Consider the following 21,068-nt stretch of genomic DNA (forward strand, 5'->3'; position numbering starts at 1 on the left):
TTACAAAAAGCTTTGGCTACGTTGCTGCTGTTGACAGAAGTGAGCATTGGATTGGGGATCAGATGACGTGGTTGTTATAATACAGCAGGTAATGGTGGTAACATCGTTCTGTGTCGTCATGACATGGCAGCTAAAATGGTGAGCGTTCACCACGGAGGGAGCACAGGCCTGCATGCACTCGTGGGGTGTCCCTTAGCACGACATTCTTCACACGACTCCATTGGCTTGAGTACGATGCCACGACGCGGTCCCGGTGCTTTCAGCCATGGTCCATAGCGTTTCACGAGGGCTGTGCGCAGGATGCCTGCTAGGCACGATAACCCCCCAGCAAACCGGATACATCCAGCAAATGTCCGTATGATATCCTGCCCGGGACATTTGGATATCCAGTGGAGTTTGCCACAGATCCGTTTTACATCCATGCGATATCCCAGCGACTAGCATTTCTGCCATGTTTGTAGATCCACTGAAAGTCCCTGCGACGTCTGTCACGGATATTTGGATATATAAGGGAGATTACGAATATCGTACATATTTTGCTTTTTAAAATTTTGTGCATCACATATTTGGTGTTCGTAGAGTGCGTAGAGAACACTGCAACTGTGTACCAGCAAATAATATTTGTGTGTTTTAACCAATTTGATACTATTGTTCCCATTTGGGGAACAAAACATTACCTTAGCCTAACAGGATTCATCACAGTACAGCAACACTGCCGGACCTGCCAGCATAAGAGCCGAACCCCGCCCGCCTTACTTGGACCACTTTTGAAAACCCGCAGTAACCTCTATTTGCGAGCTGGATGGAACATATACTGAAATACAAATCGTTACACACACGTTCGTTAGGGGTAGCGTGGCGTAAACCATTTGTAACGGTGATGAGGTTGTATCTTCGCAATTCCTGTGTTTCTGCATCAACTCACAGTATACCCAACAACATTTCCGACATCCCTTCCTATCAACTACTGTGTTTTTAATTCAGGTCACCGTCTCTATAAGGACAAACAAATCTTTCCTGGATCTCCCATAGATATCCCTAGGATATGCAGGCTGCCTGTCATGGGACATTCGAACATCCAGAGCGCGATATCCTTCCAACGTACCAGGAAGATCTGTTGTTTACTGGAGTAAGCCCAACACGCATTGAAATTGTGCGATATCCCATAGATATCCTACGGATGTCGAGATATTCAGGACGTTCGCGACCTTGTACGGATGTTCCAGGGATATTAATGGTTTGCTGGGCCCCGTCCCCTCGAAATGTGATAGCCATCCCGTGAAAGCATCCCCTCTTTCACCTCCTTGTTCCTGGTACAGACCTTGTGCTGGAAAAGATATTTGAACATATATACGGAATGTTTTTGCAAACAGCACTTCACAAAGACAACAATATCTCTTCTCTATCTCTCTATATCTCTTCAATATCTCTCTTTTTATCCAAATTGAGATCCATGCGAGATTAGTGTGTTTTCTTCATTCTGTCCACGATTTCTGTACTCCTTTTTTTTTTTTTTTCGTGATGTATATCCCCATTCCCCTGCTCTAATGCCCCCCGGCGCTGCAGGGTATTTTGCAATAAATAAATAAATAAATAAATAAATACAAATAAACCGGAATTCCTAGTAGGCATGTGCCAGTACTTCGTACGCATTTTATTTTCGGAAAAATTGCGCGATAAAAAGCAACTGGAAACTAGCTTTGTGATACTTGAATTACAAACAGGTACCGCATCAAGACCAGCACCTGTTTGTAATTCAAGCACCACAAAGGTAGCCCCAGTTACTTTTTGTCGCACTGTTTTTCCAAAACTAACGAGCATACTGTATAAAATACCTGTTATGACCACCAGGAAGTTCCAGAGTTAGCGTTCGAGAAGCGACTACTCACGTCAATGCTCAACACCGTAGCATCACCGGCACGGACAGCTGGAATCGTGCGCACTATCGCGTTATATCCCTGAATTGTGCCAGAAAGTTCAGGCCGCCTTGTCTGTGGCATCAGCTTATACAGGAATATATGCTCCGCGTAGCCTTTCGCCACCTCAACGGTATCCTGTGAAAGAAGACAATTCATGGAAATGAATCTTCCCTGGCGTGTCAGAGGAAATGGGTTTTAGTAGCACAGAGATTCAAATCGTTGCAATCTGTACTTACTGAGACTTCCCGCAAAACAGCTGCGGCACTCTTCCCATCCTGGATATCGTTGCCACCGACATACATGACGATCCAGTCTACTGCTAGGTGCAGTCGATGGATTTTTTCTCTCAGACGGCCCGCTGTAGCTCCGGGATAGCTAAAAGTGACGATTTCCACGTCAGCGTCCACGAACAACCTGTCGCGCGTCATAAACTTCAGCTGGCTACTGCCAACCAACGCGCCTTTCATCGTTTACATTTCTCTGGGATCACAATGCGTGATGCGGCGAACTGCAAAGTCAGCTGAACGCTAAACAAGTAAATCTCCGAAGAAGCTGCAAGGGAGACAGAACCATGCGTGCGTCTGTGCCGTGCGCGAGACGCAGTTGGCGCCGTTGCGCAGACCTCCTCTCCACGGCTGTCTGGTCGTCTGCTCGCTGAGGTCGACGCGACGACCAAGCCTTTGGCAGCCCGCTCGTGCAGACGCGGATGTTCTGTGACGGGGCCAACACAATAAACCCACCGCATGCAAAAATATAAATAAAATCAAATGCGTTTGTGGTGTTTTGCACATTGGTTTAGGGTCTTATGGACCATGAGAGAACTGATGTTCTGAGGCTGGAACAACATAGAAGGGACAAATACATACAAAGCCTTGTACATACATACATACAAAGCCAAAGCTTTGTATGTATTTGTCCCTTCTATGTTGTTCCAGCCTCCGAACATCAGTTCTCTCATGTTCAACAGATGCCGCCTGCGTCGATCCCATCTTATGAATGTGTATATGAGTGAGCGAAAATGTAAGAGTGAAAGGAGGATGAGTGAGAGAGAGTGGCTGGTTTGTCCCTTCAGATGACGCACCCTGGAAGTCGCTGAGAAGGCGTGTTAGCTTAGCTCAATTGGTAGAGCCCTGGACCGGCAATCCAGAAGATGTGGGTTCGACTCCTACAGCTGGCTAACCTTTTCAGCGACTTTCATCTGTCATCTTCACTCATCTTATGGACCAGCCAAACCAAATATATTGGGATGACCGTGGGGGTGGGGACGTTTGCCACAAGATTTTGCGGCACGCTACCCAAACCCAGATTTATTTGTCATGAGCATTCTGCATGCATTCCTAAGAATCCTTCGCTGTAGTGGAACGATCATATGTTTAAACACTAAAAACAACAAATTATTTATCGAGTGGTCAAAAGCTTCCTTTTATGAACTGTATATGCACCGCGGAAAGGATGGAAATTCGCCTGCAATCTCTGACGGTGAAAATGAAATCGTAGTTCGATTGCCGCGGAAATAAACACTTTCTTTTATTTATGAATCGGATAGTCCGCAATTGATGCAAACTACACTATGATAAACAGTCGCGTCCGAAATATCGAATATCCAGACAAACAACTCAACACGTCAGCCTGAACAGACTGATAGACAGGTTGCTTTATCTTGGAATTATGAAATTTTTATCGTGGTTGAGGAAGGCCCGGCTAGCATTAAACCCCATAAAAAGTAACAATAATACAGTGAAGGAAGTAACAAATTGACACCTGCCGTCTGCACGCACACTGTATCACGAAATTGGCCAAATCCGGAGGCCATTTACTCAAAATCGCCGCCAAAATTTTGGCACGATTTTCGGGTATGTAATGGAGCCATCCTTCTCGAGAACACAAAGAAAATTGGAATGGACAAATGGGACTGGCCATCGGGTCCGCTGCGAGCCTGGGGAACACTTAGAGCAGAGGTGGGTTTGGATAGGGCCTCAGTATGGAAATATTGGTGTATGGGCAGGGCACGGGCCTGAAAATCCGGCCCATGCAGTGCTCTACGCCTTCTCCAGAGGCGACTACTCTGCCTTTTGGCAAAACAGTCACATTACACGAGTTGCAGCACGAGTTGCAGCACATGAGCAAAATGCGCATGACATGTGCATGCGTGCACTGTTTGGTTTGTTTGATAGCTGAAGAAACTCGGGATGGGGGACAAGACAGCGGTTTCTATAGAAAACCGCTATCACGCATTTTGTTTTCCCAAATGTTCGCGTAAGCCAGACGGACACTGGGTAGTTTGCCAAAATGGGCATTTGGACCGTATGACGTGCAACCCATTATTTGAGGGTGAAATCCATACCCGACCCCTACCTCCTCTGACAAGACCCGCCACCCGCGGTCTACCATAAAATGAACTTCCGCACCCAATCGGACCCGACCAGCAGGGGCTACGGCGCCTTTGTTTACTTATTATTTGGTATGATCTTTTCTCTTCGTTGTTGTTGCTGTAGCCGTTGCTTGTTCGTGGCCGACCCGCCAGCAGTGCTTGTGCCAAAAACGCTGCCCGCAACAGTCTCGCAACCCGCGCGGGTGTCAATAATATCCCCCGCAACCGACCCGCTACCCGCGGGAAACTCCAAACCGGGATCCGCACCGCAGGATAGAGCGGGTCGTGCAGAACCCTGCACTACGCCTGAAAACTCCGCACTTCGGCTTTCCTCTTGATCAGCGTCTCACTCTGCTTCACGGAGAGAGCGGTGTCGTGTGTACGCGGTTGCTCCTCTCTGGCTTTGTTGAATTGGAATTGATTTGGAGTAGCAAACCGTAGCCATCTGGCTGACATTTCCTAACCCCTATGAAGAAGAAGAACCGAGACCCGTTACACGAAATAGGCATGAAAATGGACACAAACATTCAGCTGTCGAGTCTCATGAAGTCTGAACGTACATGCCGCACCATGGTATGTGTTGTCGAGTCCAAACCTGGCACGGGCACGTGCGAAAAACGTAAAGCCCGGCCCGACAAGGCCCGCGCAATGCTCTAAAGGGGAGTGCGAAACCCTATCGAAATTTGCTAGCAGTCCTGTGCGAGCCCACCGGAATAATGCGAGCCAATTGAGGGAGCGCTTTCACGACACCAATCGACAGCAACGAACGTCATGGTTCAACAGCGTAAATGTCACTGGCAAGAAAAGCAGTGATGTTTTGCAACGGGATGTTGCACTGTCATATGACCGTCGACAACCCCGCGTCCTTTCTGGATACCGTTGCCTCTGACAAAAATCGGTATTCAGCTCAACTGGAGTTCCCCGATACTCTCAGGGACACGTGATCCTGTGACCCCACGAAAACTGAAAACTACGATCACCATATCACGAATAGACACCTCCACGGACAGTCTCTGCGTATCAGGTGAAAAGCTTTAGCCCGCTGCTACCGATCAGAGCAATCTTCATCCACGAGAAAGCGAGGTGGTAACGGCGGTACGCGACAGTCACACGGCATGTTCGAGAAATGCCAGTAAAACGTACACACCAAACAGCAAACGCGAGACAACCAAACCCACCGCGCAAAAGCAAATCCGGGAAAGGAGGAAATCTAAAAATAAAGGAAACACAACCCAGCTCATAGGTCTCCGCCTGTCACGTGGGCTTGTCGTGTCCTCCAATCAGAGACGCGATGGACTTCTTACAAAGTCGGAGGAGTGAGAAGGCCGCGCGTGTGGCGCCATCTATCGCAGAAAAAAGTTCATTTTTGAGTTGAGACCTATGTGATATGTCCTCTTAGCACAAACATTATTTTCATGAATTACCTCTCTTCCCCACCATACGTGTTTTTAGGTTTTTTAAGGACATTCGCCAACTGCATAATCTGCAACCAGTCTCATTTCTCTCACTATGCCATTTCGATTTCTGCTTGGTTTTAATATAATCATTAAATTTCAGTATAAGCAGATACCCAACATCTGTCGTGGTGCATTATGGCCTAAGCTGCCTTTGCACCAATAAACTCCGAATCATCATCATCATCGTCACCTGCTGAATCTTATAGAAATAGAAATTCTTGCCTATTCATGTAGATTCCCATTCATCTAGTCATGTAGATAAGTTAACAAATCGTACCGACGACAGGATATGTACCAGCAGGTGGTTCTGACAGCAGCGGTACAACGACGGAAGCAGACGACAGTTCCCGACGTGCCCTGCGCAGTCTAGGTGGCGTTCATCAAATTTGCACCAAAAATCGACTAGTTTTACAGATCGCGAGATGTATCCATTTCAACCGTATCCAATCCACTTGCCACCGGAAATGGCGCTGCCCATGTTGAATAGGGTGACAAACAGTGAGGATAGGTTGATTGGTAGTGGCCCATACTTCAAGACCTAATTGGTCAGAAAGCTGAAAAGGTGGGTGAAGCTTCAGGTATAGGCATGACCCACCACCACCGAGGTCGTCTCCTTTCTGCTCTAGAGAAGTGCGATAATTTCATGGGGCTATGCTTATGTTTAACAAATGCTTTTTTCATAGTTATATGTAGCATAATATATTCTAAAGTTCTCCTTCAGCACCTGATATGTTGTTGTTAGGTTGAACATGACAGTACGTGCTCCTACATAATATGTTTTATTAAACGAACAAGCGGAAGAAAATCACACAGCAAATGTCTATGTCATATTTTCACAGACAGTCTCTCACCGGGAATGCGGTTTCAAATGGAGAGCCCGTCCTCTGTTACAACACAATGAATACCTGCTGCCTACCACATTTCTACGGAATATACAACCTACGCAGAGAACCTTTTTGCAAGCGTTACAACGGCTGGGAGGTAGTGAGTATGCAATGCCATATTACTCACGCGTCAACCGTAGCAGGCGAAACAGTGAAAGCGTACAAGAAAAGTGAGAGACACTGATTTCTTTTCTCACATTGACTGTGCGGGGGCTCTTTCACATGGAATTTGTCGTTTTCAATGAGGCAATTGCTAAGTGAAACGTTTAGTACAACACTACCAGGAGTCCGGTAGGTTACTGCATCTACAGTGATATTCGCCTCCTCTACTGCATGGTGGGCTTCGGTACAATATTTTGAATTAGTAGACCGCGACGCTCTCGCTGATTGTAGTGGTGGTTGCCTTCTAATTTATTTGTAGCATGAGCGCTTACAATATGTAGGAGAAATATGAGTGCTAACCAATTCAATAATGTTCTAAAAGCAAGTGGTAAGAGCTATTTACCAACAAAGTTTTTTTTTCGTTTAACTCGCGAGTCGCATGAGGATGCGAGCGATCCACACTGGAAACAAGGTATTGTATAGTGCAGCTTCATTTTTTCGACATGCTATCGGAATAAGCCAGTGCATTTTGAATACCGGAACAGAAAACTAGATTTTCTGAAGCAGAATACGTAAGTCAGCGCTTGTTTGTCCGTTTTCGAATCTTGGACGATATATGTCACCACGAGAACTGTGGGCGTGGACAAGTTTATGGCTTCCCCATTCTCCGTATACAGCTTGCTGGTGGGTTGCTGGAGCTGTGCAGCCGCCAGAATCTCCCATAGACGCAGTGGTTCAGGGAAAATGGCAGGCTCCCAAACCACGTCATATCCAGGAGCCACTCATTGCGATCAAGAGCAACGTGGACGAAGTACACATGCACAGACCGACCTCCTTTCTTAATCTCCTTTCATTTCTCTCCTCCAATTTCTCGTCTCCTCTTGTCCATCCCCCCTGAACTGAAGTGACGTACGTGTTACCCCAAAACAGGGAAACGAAAAGTGATTGTGGGTGATAGCATAGATCGAGAAGTTACTCATCAAAAAGAACTCGTTACGAGTTACGTTACCGTGTGAAAAATGTAAGTAAGTTCATAACGAATTTCTTCAGCCTGAAATGTAACTCACAGTTACTGAGTTACTTAAACCGGAACGAGTTACTTCCAAGTTACTTCGGACACAAAACAGCATTACGCAGGTGCAGCTCGCGTGAGCAGTTGAGTTAGACCTTGAGGTGTGTGTGTGTGTGTGTGTGTGTGTGTCTGGGCGGGGGGGGGGGTATGCGTACTGAAAAAAAAAGCGAGGAAAGGTTAGTCAGGCATAGGCCGACTTGCTATTCCTTCCATAAAAAGAAAACGAAGGGAAAAAAAACAAAGAAAGTCACCACACGCACACAGCCACACAAAAGGGCCTTAGAGGCTGGTCGAGAGGCCGGTGGCACGGAGAAAGCTCAGGAGGGTAGTCGTAACTTCCCCCTGGTTGAGCAGAATCGGGCCGAGCAGGGTGGCCAAAGTGACGTTAGGGTAGCGAAGTTGTCGCAAGTGGCGTTGGAGGATGAGTCTTTGTGAGAGGTATACCAGATGCAGGATAGGAGGCAGTGTTAGACCGAGTTGCACGCGGAGGTGTGCAACACACGTAGATCGTTTTTGTTTATGTTCAACAATAGACCTCTCCATATTTGTAAACAATTGACGTCATAGTGTTCGACAGCGGCACAGATTTGGTAGAGTTAAACTACGCTCGAAGTTGGAGGGGGACAAGGACGCGCACGAAAGCTGCGGTCTTGAGGGGATTACGATGGTCCCTGAAAGGGACGCGACCTTCGGTCCTACTTTTCTTTCAATGAGAGGCAGCGAACAAGTGCCCGTTCGTGGAACCCAACCCTCTCCTTTTGATTTGTTTCGGTTTCAGTCTGTCCAGTGTCGTCACTAGGGGGGTGCGGTCCGCACGGGGTGAAGCGACGGAAGGGGTGACGCGCCGTACCAATACTGACGCTTCCTCCCGTTGTTTGTGGCACGATGACGCCAAAAACAACATGAGGAGCTCTCTGCGAGGCAATTTTTTTTTCTGAGTGTGGTGTAATATGTTTATTTATCGTGAATCGCCTGGCACGGAAAGGTATCCGTTAATGGGGCGTGGGGTGGGGTGGGTTTGACGCAAGGAGCTCCTGCACCGGGTGACGCGTACCCAAGCGACGCCACTGAGTCTGTCTACCAACGTCATGATGACGTTTTTCTGTATTTTCGGTATTGGTCTATTCGAACGCTTTGCGTCTTACTCTCTGTGAGGGCACAATGGTTCAGATTCATTTCGGTGACAGCGGTTCTAACTTCCTGAATAGAATACTGTCACTGATTGAATATCAAGTGTTATGGCAAAAAAGGGCGTGAACGAACTGGAGAGAAAGCAAGAAAATACGTGGACTTAAGTGAAAAGCGAATTAAAAGTAACTTGGAACTGAACTTAAATTGCTTTGGCAAAGTCACCTGATAAAGGAACGAGTTCCTCTGAAAGTTACTACGGCGCAAGAGTTAAGTTACAAGTTACCAAAAAAGGAACTTAGTTACAGTAACGAGTTACCTCGTTACAAGTAACGAGTTTCTTGTAACGAGTTACCTCGAACACCGGTTGATAGAGCAAGTTTATTTCTCCTCTTGAATTCTTTCTATTAAATGGACTATGAAATGATTTTTTCCTCGTTTTCATCTGAAAGAAAACATTTTTATGAATCTAGAGTCAAGATTCTACCTTTGCCGTGCGAGGAGTATTCTCGGGAGCGAATTTAAACGGATCGGCAAAGGGAGTACATCTGGCGCCGCGCCGTGGCGAGCTGCCGCTCGGAGACGCAATAAGCAACTTGGTGGAACCACCACCGTGTCCAAGACACGTCATCGTGAAATGTCGTGGTCGAGCAAGAAACATGCGCCGTAGGGTCCCGCGAATGCGTTCACCGGGAGTGGAAATCTCCATGCGGTCAGCTTCAGCGTGACTGGCGCAGTCCATCGCAGTCTCATCCTATGGTTCTCGCCGACATGCCGAGGCGCTGTTGGATGGCTGGTTGCAATATTCGCGTGGCATCCAATGTCATATGCTTCCCAGCGGCGAGACGATCAGCGTTTGATGGCACAAAACAGTCGGACCGCTGGAATGGAAACGCAGTGCGGTGCCATCAACTGGTCGTGTTTGTAGCGAACATTTCCATTCCTGCGATTGCGAAGGGTACGCTGCATCTCTTCAACGTACTGGGTGCGGAGCCCAGTGTCGTTTGAAACGAGGTGTAGCGCCATCACAATACCTGTTCACACCGGGGAGAGAACATCAAGCGAAACGGCGCAAAGGTGTGAGCACTTTTCGTTATTGCTGCTAACAAAAATCTTTCAGTCCGTGTGGTCCAAATGCTGTCCCAGATTTCAGGATTGCATGAATAGGTTAATTCTCATCTGCGCGGCTTGGAACCTCACGGCCGCTTACGTCTCACAAGGGAGAGAGTAAAAAAAAAAAAAAAGCTAGTTATTAAACTCAGGTGGTGCGCTGTTGATAAAAACAGACTTCGCTTAGCATGATCTTAGAAACCATACTTTGATAGAGTATTTATTTAATATATTGAACATATGTACCCGTTCTTCTCTCTTCACTCATCTGCTTTCATGTTTACAGGTAACTTCTTCAGGGGAGCCTGAAACCCCTGAAGTGAGATAGCATGATCACTGCTACCCACTATCCAGAGCAGACAAATGCTGTGCAGCCTCCTTCCAGATTCCTCTTTGCAGCAATGTCTTGCCTGCGATTCGGGCTCTGTATATTGTTCACAAGTTTTTTTAGTTGATTTCATTTTACTTTATCATGTATACAAATACGATATTGAGGAGGACATTTTCTTGCTGACACTTGAATAAGCTAGGTTGCTTTTAAGAAGTGCAGACTTTGGTTCCTTAACTTATAATCACTACTCAGGTGAATTCCATCCATTTGCATTGACCGGAACTGGAGCTGCATACTGTGTTATACTTTTTCTTCTCTCAAACCAGGGCGGCAGAAGTGTATCGCAGCTATAGTCTTTCACCGGGGTAACATGCCAGAACAAATCTTGCAAGTGCTCTGCAGTTCGCCTCAAAAATCAACCTACGTGTGATGCACCATGTTGTCAGGAGTTGTTGTTCCTGCTACAACTCTGTGCTTTGTTTTACATTATCAAAAATAACCTGACCAACCATTACTATATCCGTGGTGTACCGCTGTGTTCAGCCAGTACAACTTGCTCTGGGCATTCTGTAAAGCCTGTGCAGCGACTTCAGCCCATATTTGCTGATAACATTGGTGCCAATACAGTTGGTAGATGAGCTGTGTCGCAATGTAAAATAGAATACATCTCGTGCTTGCATACGCATAAAAATTATGCATGCCGAGCATATAATACCTAAATGTAGATGTTTCAGTTATTAGCTGTTGTGTATTTTAGTTATCGCACTATTTGAGCAAAATGCCGACATTTCAGCTGTTTGAGCCTGGTGCCCTCAAGTGGAGCCTGCACAGCTGAGGACTCTCTGTCCAGCTGGCAAATTGAACAGTTCTTTTACGAAGAAGGCAGATTTCCGCCAGAATAAGAAAAGTAGTTTATTTGAAATAGAACCAATTACTTCTCTTTTTTTCTTGAATTGTAAAATATAGGGCATGTTACGTGACTACTAGAGCTTCTGCCTCTTTCCAGGTACCTCAACCGGTGACTTCAAACTTGAAACACCATAGTATAAGGTGGCAATGAAGCAGGCGAGTTGGTGTCGTTAGGCTGCGTCCCTCAGACACGGGGTCCATTATGGATGTATTACGTAGTATTGGAAACCTGGTTAAATATTAAATGTGTTAAACAACAAGAGCTATCAGAAATAAATACGATGTGCAGAATACTCTGACAGGATACGCTGCAGAGTACGCTTGATTTTCCGTAGGCATGGTTGTTGTTAATGCTAAGTGCTAACATTTACGACGTGCTCAACACTGAATACCTCATAAAACACATATTCTAGCAAAAAACATATTCTTAGGCAAACAATAAGCCCTTTGACGGAAGGAAATACGGCCACCCCGTCCTGTCAGCAGACCCCGAAATGCAGAAAAAATCAGAATCGCTTGAAATTACAGAGCAGTGTAGCAGTGCAGCACATGTAGCAGTGCAGCACCTTCATCCACATCGCTACTGGTGCGAGGCACCATCTCACGAGCATCAGTTGGGCTCTCGCCACTAACCGAACAGGTTGTCGTTCTTTAGAGCTCCCAACAATGGTGACCCGAACGTCGAACGTAAGGATCGAACATCATCCTTAACCGCCATGTCCGTCGACCATCAAGCCCTACCGCCGCCTACATCTAACCCATCTTTATCTGCAGTGGCTGTCAAGTTACCACAATTTTTGACCGCAACCCGGCCGTGTGGTTTATCCAAGCGGAGGCGCAATTTCATCTCGCTGGCGTAACATCACAACTGACGAAATTTTACCACGTCACCTCCGCCCTCACCCCAACTGCGGCCGATGAGGTGTACGACGTCCTCGCCAACCCCTCGCCAACCACGCCTTACGACCAGCTCAAGCAAGCCCTGCTGCAACGCACTACCTCCTCCAGCCGGTCCCGCCTTCAACAACTGCTATCCGCTGAAGAGCTGGGATACCGCAGCCCCGCACAGCTACTTCGCCGAATGCGGCAGCTGCTTGGCGACAAATCCGCTACCATGGACGGCGTTCTTCTCCGTGAATTATTTTTAGATCTGCCACCGAACGTCCAAATGGTTCTGGCAACAGCAGTGAACATGTCACTCGACAGAGCTGGCTACGCTCGCAGATGCGGTTGTTGAGGTCGCCACCCCGTCCATCGCTGCCACCGCTGCACCACAACACCCCGTTTTTCCAACACCGTCTGCAGCGGCAAGCTCTTCTGGCTCTCCGCAATTAGAAGACCTTTGCCGCGAATTCCGCGCGCTTGCCTCTCTAATTGCAGCATCACATGATCCACCGCAGCAAACTCGTCAACCCTACCATCGCCGCCGTTTCAGTCGGAGTCCACGGCGCTATTCTCCCAGCCGCTCGAATAGCAGAGACCGCGACGAAAGCCCGGCGGCGACGATTTGCTGGTACCATCGCAAGTTTGGCGCCGAGGCCCATCATTACCTACTACCATGTTCTTGGCAGCAGGGAAACCCGCCCGCGGGCCATTGATGGCGACCAATGGTCCATCCTCCCAGTCCAGTCGCCTATTTTATATACGGGACAAAACATCAGCCCGCCGCTTCCTTGTGGACACCGGCGCGGAGGTGAGCGTATTGCCAGCGAGCGGAAACGAACGACGACCAGCCACCTCTCTTCCACCTCACCGCTGTTAACGGGTCTAAAATCCCTGTGTACGCTCAACGCTCCCTCACATTGAACCTGGGTCTCCGCCGTGTGTTCCGTTGGCTCTTCCTGGTTGCGGCTGTCTCTCACCCCGTTCTCGGCACAGACTTTCTTAAAGGGACCGAAAAGTGAATATAAACCTATCGAAACTTTATGTTCAGCGAAAAGCTTGAACCTTCAGAAGTTCGAATATCAAAGAACTCCGCTGAAGTCGCTGTAGTTTTTCTGTAATCGAATTTTCCATAATTGCATGTCCAGGGACCTAGTAGGAAACCGTGCAGTCTATCAACAATTGCATGACCCCGCGCCATCTGTCGAGGACGCATGTAATACGCGCACTTCCGGGCGCTAATCCGGCGAAAACGAAAATGGCAGTGGGGATTTGTGACCACTTTCTACGTCGAGAATGTCGAGCCTCTTGAACATGAGTGCGCATGAATTTCGCGTTCGAGAACTGTCGCTCACACAGAACTGTTGTTCGTGCGTTAGCGTGCTGGAAAGTGTGTTCTTCGCAGCAGAAGATTCCGCGTCCAGAGATCAATCGGAGTCACATTCGTCCTCAGCAGTAGCTCACCGTGCCGTGAACATGGACTGCTTTGTGAAATTTCCATGTATCAGGGAGAAGCACTTGTGTAAGCCGAAACAAGCGCTGTTTTTTCGTCGTGCAGGTGTTCACGTGTGAAATGCAAACCGACGGATACTACGGTTTTTGCTGCCGAGAGGTAGAGAATGCGTGTGAAAAGCAGACAGACGATTGCATCAGAACTAACGAATATTTCGAAATACTGTGCCTTGACACCGAAGTACTGCAAATGTCTTTTACATACATCCGAGAAACCGAAGAGCGTGGCAACATACACGGCAGCGGCGTGTGGTCTTTACGCGCTACTTGAACGGCAAACTGGACGGAAAACCCTTATTTCTGCAGGAAATTCCGTTATACCACCTGTCGGCCATTCACAAGAAGGATATGGGGTGCTCCGAGAAAATACAATATAAAGTACTCCACTGGATCTCGATCTCCATCATGCATGCTATTAGGGATGCTTTCCCATCAGTGCGCCGACCTGTAGAAATGTTATCAGCATATTTTCATTTCTTGTTTGCTGCAAGTTTTTCTCATTGCTTTTTGTTTGCTGTCACAGCATGTTATAATTACCAGTTTGTTCCTGGAGGGCTAAATAACCTGTGGGCATAGATGTATTTGTAGGTTATACTCATGTCACAATTGTATATATGAGGAGTAAGTAAGATAATTTTCATCAGTGTCATTCAGCTGAACTGTGTTCATAACCTTTTAGTATACTTCTTAGTGACCACGTTTCCAAATGTCAACTAATAATTGAACCAAGATTGGGATTTAACACTTAATTAACTCTGTTTTGCCAAACGGAGTACTTGCAACTGATTCATTATCACGTCACCAACTAACATTTGTAAAGAAGGACTTGAGGGCTGACTTCAAGTATTATTAACCCTTGATCTAGGTTCAAAGTTAACCATGCACAATTGGTGTGCATAGTACTCCAAAATGGCTAAATAATTTATTGCATAAGTTCTCTGTTACTGTAATTGAGATGTAGTTTTGTAAAGTGCTTTTGACAGCCCTGCAAATTGAAACTGGCTTCAGTGTACACTACACATGCATCGTAACATTTAATTGAAATATAATATAAGAGCAGAAGCAACATTTTGTCACAACTCAAACTATATCTTTCTTTTTTATTGTCCAGGGATTTAGGAAACAGAGTAGGACTTCCTGCCCTCTGATGTTTTGACGTACTTGATAGAGTTGTAAAACCTGCAACAAAATAAACAAGAGAAGTATAAACAGTTTCGTCTTTCCCTTTTGAATTTAACGAGCTAGTTGTATTTTACCATTTGTTCACTTTTGTATTCTCTGTTGGTGAAAAGATTACAGGAACAATAATGCTGTAGATCGAACAATGACCTGTCATCTTGATGAAGATCAGAACATTTCTTCAGGCATGCTAAGTGAGACAAAAGAAATGTACAATGAAGGTTGTACAAAAACAGCAAATCTCCGTCGACTAAAACTTTCTACATGTGGATGTTACCACATCGTGTAGTTTCCATCCAAAAGTAGGACTAGGCGAGGTTGTTTGGTAGGTTGTTGGCATGTTGATGTGCTATACCGTTTCAGCACATCAATATTGATGAGGGGCAAACACAGTAGACAGCGTGATGGCTGCAAACTCAAGTGAAGATTTATTCAACAGAACAAGAAACCAAAAGCATGAGTATAGAGAAAGGCAGTGCCATGCAGTGTATGGTGAACAACATTAATCTCTGAGAAGGTAGGATCGGAAAAGCAATAAAGAGAAATGACAGTTGCGTCCTAGATAGGGGAACTCTGCAAATTTAGGACCAATGTGATGTGGTAACCTTGCATGGCTCACTGCAGCTCTGACACACATTGAACAATTCCAGTAGTGGGGCTTCAAAGACAACGAACGTTTGCTGTTTCACTGGGCATTCAAGTGTAGAGGATGCATCTCTAGAAAATTAATTAGCGTTCCTTAGTCATAAAGTCATAACTACATCTCAACAGGAAGTATTCTTGTACCCTTCAAACAATCTAGTAGTTCTGATCGGTTTCTTCTCCCCTTGTTGACGTCATACTAATGTTCTGCACCTGTCCAAAGACTTAAAAAAATGTCGCAAAGTCTGCAACACGTAACAAATCTAGTGCTTCCATCTGTGGACTTTGCATACCTGCTTTCAGCAATTTCTGTCATGTCAACTTGAGTGCCTGGATCACACACACACGAAGCAGTCTTGCGCCACTTCAACACTGGAAGGCCCCTAAAATTGAATTTGTTGATGTTGACAATGTTGAGTACGGGACAAGTAGGATAACATAAGTGAAATGGAATACGTCGTCGCTATATTGTAATTTATACATGTGTGACGCCTGTACATACCTAAGACGTTGTGTTGAACTCGTCACCTCGGTGAAGCAAAATCACTGGGTACTGAGCATCAGTGTGCTTCGGACGTCTTGGCAATTCGCCTTCTACGGCATCTTCGTAGTCATCGGCAGCAAAATGAGAACAGCACACACGACACGACTGCTACATCTAATAACCGAGTGTTTCGAACCACATTCGCTTTCGCGTACTCTCCTGTTGAATCTTGTGGTAGAAAACGCCCGCCGCCGATGGTGAACGAACATGATTTTTGCATCCCCGAACACCAAAACTACACCAGGCATATGTAGGTCTCTCGAATAATTGACACAACAACCACGAACATGTCATTCACTTCTCTTCGCGCGACCAACACGACCACCCACGAGGTAAACAATAAACGCGATAACACAGACGGCCTTGCAGATGGCGCGGCGGATCGTAGCTCGTAGCGGCGAAGTAGCTGAATCCTTTATTAACGTAAAACCTATGGAAGTGAGCGTCATTTTTAAAATGGCGTTTAGCTGTAAGATAATGTGCGTCAGCTTTGTTCTCTGCAAAATTAACTCTCACGTGGTAAGGGTTGACCAATCCCTGCGAGCCCTGGACCTGAAACCCAAGTTGCTCTTTTTCGCCGTTCGCTGGCAGCACCGTCCATGTTCCGGCAATCTTCAAAATATTTATACATAAAAAATATGCCGAATTGAGAAGTAATGCTTTCTGTATCTTATCAAACAACGATGTTGTGCACGACAGTGGGCAAAAATATGGGGGTTATTTTTCACTTTTCGGTCCCTTTAATAACCATCAGCTGCCCGTCGATATGCGCAACCACCGTCTCATTGACTCTGCCACCAGCCTCACTGTCTCCGGCATACGATCGTCCCATCAGTCTCTGGGCGTGTCAGTCTTTCAAGCTGACGGTAATCCCTACCTTGCCGTCCTCAAGGAGTTCACTCAACTCACGCGCCCACCAGATTGGTCGAAGCCTGTCCCGCACAGTGTGGTCCACCGCATCGAGACAAAAGGTCCTCCCGTCTTCTGCCGCCCCCGTAGACTACCGCCGGAGAAGCTGAAAATTGCGAAGGACGAATTTGACCACATGTTGGAAATGGGCATTATTCGTCCATCATCAAGCAGCTGGGCCTCTGCTCTCCACATGGTCCCAAAGAAAACCGGTGACTGGCGGCCATGTGGGGACTATAGAGCGCTTAATCGGGTTACCATCCCCGATCAGTATCTCATCCCTCATGTTCATGACTTCACGGCATTCCTTCACGGCGCGACGATTTTCTCGAAGCTTGATTTGGTGCGCGCTTACCATCAAATACCCGTTGCGGAAGCCGACATCCCAAAAACAGCCATTACAACACCGTTTGGCTTGTTTGAATTCCCACGGATGCCCTTCGGGCTACGGAATGCCGCCCAATCATTCCAGCGCTTCATAGATTCCGTCATTAGAGGTTTGCCATTTGTTTTTGCATACATCGATGACATCCTCGTGGCCAGTCAATCCGATGAGGAGCACATCATCCATCTGCACAAGCTTTTCTCTCGTCTCTCCGAGTACGGAATTATTATTGACGCCAGCAAGAGCGAATTCGGCGTCTCCTCCTTGGGCTTTCTGGGTCATAGGATTTTTGCTGATGGCCTCACACCACTCCCATCGAAAGCAGTGCAGCACATGTAGCAGTGCAGCACCTTCATCCACATCGCTACTGGTGCGAGGCACCATCTCACGAGCACGATCACTAAAGCATCAGTTGGGCTCTCGCCACTAACCGAACAGGTTGTCGTTCTTTAGAGCTCCCACTAGCAGCTTCGCGCTCTAAAGCGCGAAGCTGCTTTGAATAAGAATAGTAATGATAATGAAGAACACGAGTTGAAAAGTATACCAAAGCATTAGACGACCAAGTCTCTTGCATCGATAATTCGTACAAACATGGCAAGCAACAAAGGTGGACAGCTTGCAAATATTACAGGAGAGAGGTTTTTCGCAGTAGCCTCCAGAAGGGGAGCCCTCTTTACTGATAGCGATACTACCAATAATACCACGTTGCGGTGAATCGCTAGAGGCCCACGAATCTCGTCAGCAAAAACCTCATAGCAACGGAGGAACGGAACACAGGAACGGCCGCCGAGCAGAAGACGATTACATTTGGAGGAAAAACTACAGCTCACATGTCATACTTTCCAGCACAAGTGTAGCAAACGATTCACACACAAAAGCTGTTCATTACCGCGTACGGTTCCATTTTGGTCCACTTTGGTTACTAAGTGGTTCTTTTTACCTGCTTTGATGACCAAGTGGTTCCAGTTTAGCCCACAACGGCTCTGGTCAAACCTACTCTGACTTCCAAGTGGGTACACTTTCAAATATAATTTCAAACAACTTTGGTGATCAAGTGGCCCTTTTTGACCTGCTTTGGTGATGAAGTGGTTCCAGTTGGCTCTGGCCAAACACACTCTGACCTCCAAGTGGGTACACATTCAAAAATGATTTCATACTACTTTGTTGACCAAGTGGCCCCATTTTAGTCCACTTTGGTGACCAAGTGGTTCCAACTTAGCCCACAACGGCTCTGGCCAAACCCACTCTGACTTCCAAGCGGGTACACTTTCAAAGATAATTTCAGACCACTTTCGGTGATGAAGTGGTTCCATTTGGTTCTGGCCAAACCCACTCTGACTTCCAAGCGGGTACACTTTCAAAAATAATTTCATACAACTTTGCTGACCAAGTTGTCCCATTTTTGTCCACTTTGATGACCAAGTACTTTGGTGACCAAGTGGTTCCAGTTCAGCCCACAACAGCTCTGGCCAAACCCACTTTCACATCCAAGTGGGTTACGTCTAAAGTTAATTTCAAACCACTTTGGTGACCAAGTGGTTCTGTTTAGCCCACAAGGGCTCTTGCCAAACCCATTTTGACTTCCACTGGGACACACTTTTGAAAAATAATGATTTCTTTTGAAACCACTTTGCTGACGAATTGGTTCCACTTTGACCCACTTTGCTATTCAAGTTATTCCACTATGTCTCACTTGGAATTCCACTTTATTTTCTCACCTGGGTGGAGATAAACTTTCTTAAGGTAGATTCTGTCAGTTTCTTAGGAGTATATTTAGATTCATGTCTAACGTGGTCACCAAATGTAATGATTGGGAAAAACGGAACAATTTGAAGGGTATTTATTCATTACTTTGTGCTTCTGAAACAGTTTGTGTGCATCAGTTCTTTTTCGGGTAGATGTGCAACTAACAAAACGATTGGGTATGCAATGAGATTTTCAAGAACTCATAACGGTTTTGTGTAAGCGGGCATGTTGACTGGTGTGAGGTGCCTGTGCACATGGAGCCCACTCATGTTTTGGAAGCACAGAATGTACGCTGCCTTGAGCACCACAAAATAATATCGTATAGTAGTGCGCCACAAAAATGACGTGAAGGCACAACTTAGGAGTATCCAACCATGTCACAATAACCAGGTGGAAGCAGTCTTACTTCGTAATCTGTATTGTTACGTGCTCTGCATTATACATTTTTTAAAATGTATTCTCGTTACCCTTTCCTGTGAAAAAGTTTAGCTGCACAAGAACAAGTAATTCTAGTGAGTTTCACCGAGTTGTGTTCTTGCCGTGCAATAAATACTTCTGTTGCAATATTACTGTGTGTACATGCATTTATTATTTATTGAGCTGCAGTTGGCACCGCTGCTGCTTTCTGTTCTGTGCCGCATATTCGTGTGGCTCCAATATATGCTGTCGCAGACAAACATGGGAAAGACACCAGCTGTTAAGATATCGCGTGTGAGAGAAAGTACCAGAGCTTAGCTCTAGATTATTCACGCAGGATTTCACGACGTTGTTATTGTTGAGGTAGAAAATGCAAATTAGGTAAAACCAGAGTTCGAGGTAACTCGTTGCAAGTAACTCGTTACTGTAACTAAGTTCCTTTTTTGGTAACTTGTAACTTAACACGGTACTTTAACGCCTTGTTAACTTTCAGAGGAACTCGTTCCTTTTTCAGATAACTTTGCAAAAGTAACTAAAGCTAAGTTCCAAGTTACTTTTAACTCGCTTTTCACTCGCGTCCACATATTTTCTTGCTTTCTCTCCGGTTCCTTCATAGTATTTTTTTCCATAAAACGTGATATTCAATCAATGTGTGACAGCATTTTATTCAGGAAGTAAGAACCGCTGCCACTGAAATGAAGCTCAACCATTGTCCGCCCACAGGGAGTAAGATGCAAAGCGTTAGATAGACCTCTACCAGACAAATGTCATCATGACATTGGTAGACAGATTGAAACCGAAACAAATCGGAAGGAGAGGGCTGGGTTCCATGAACGGGCACTTGTTCACTGCATCCCATTGAAAGAAAAGCAGGACCGAGGGTCGCGTCCCTTTAAGGGATCATATCGCAATCCCCTCAAGACCGTGGCTTTCGGGTAAACAACAACTTTATTTTGGCTTTGCAGAGTGGGGAGGTTCATCGCCACAGGCGATACTCTATATATCCCATTGCTGGTGGGAATGTGGGGAATAAAATAACGTTATAAACGAAATAAAATAAGACCTTGTTCACCTCTAGCTTCGAGCGTACTTCAATTCTAACAAATTTGTGGCGCTGTCGAACACTATATGACGTAATTTGTTTACAAACAGAGAGAGGTCTATTGTTGGACATATAAGAAAACGATCTGAGCGTGTTGCACTCCTCCGCAGGCAACTCAAGGTCTAACTCAACTGCTCACGCGCGCTGCACCTTCGTAATGATATTTGGTGTCCGAAGTAACTTGAAAGTAATTCGTTCTTTTTTTAAGTAACTCAGTAACTGCGAGTTACATTTTAGGCTGAAGAACTTCGTTATTAACTTAGTTTATTACAGACCTTGTCTGTGTAGCCATTTTTTTGCCGCCTCAGTCTCGGGTTTTTAGGTTATGGGGGTATAATAGTTACATTTCTCACACTATAACTTAAGTTATAACGCGTCTTTTTTGACGGGTAACTTCTCAATCTATGGGTAAACCCACTGACAAGAGTGCTCTTTCCTCTTACTACAATGCAGACACAATCGTTCAG

General features: G+C 46.0%; 1 protein-coding gene across 1 annotated transcript in view; it reads left to right on the plus strand.

Annotated features, from left to right (window-relative positions):
* Positions 1 to 21,068, plus strand: part of LOC135369232 (uncharacterized) — a 105,132-nt gene that overhangs the window by 38,598 nt on the left and 45,466 nt on the right. Inside the window, exon 6 of the mRNA XM_064602854.1 lies at positions 6,587 to 6,731. Coding sequence (XP_064458924.1) covers positions 6,587 to 6,731 — 145 coding nt within the window. The remainder of the gene's footprint in view (positions 1 to 6,586; positions 6,732 to 21,068) is intronic.

Source organism: Ornithodoros turicata, chromosome 9 (genome assembly GCF_037126465.1).
Source record: "Ornithodoros turicata isolate Travis chromosome 9, ASM3712646v1, whole genome shotgun sequence".
Classification (NCBI taxonomy): Eukaryota; Metazoa; Arthropoda; class Arachnida; order Ixodida; family Argasidae; genus Ornithodoros; species Ornithodoros turicata.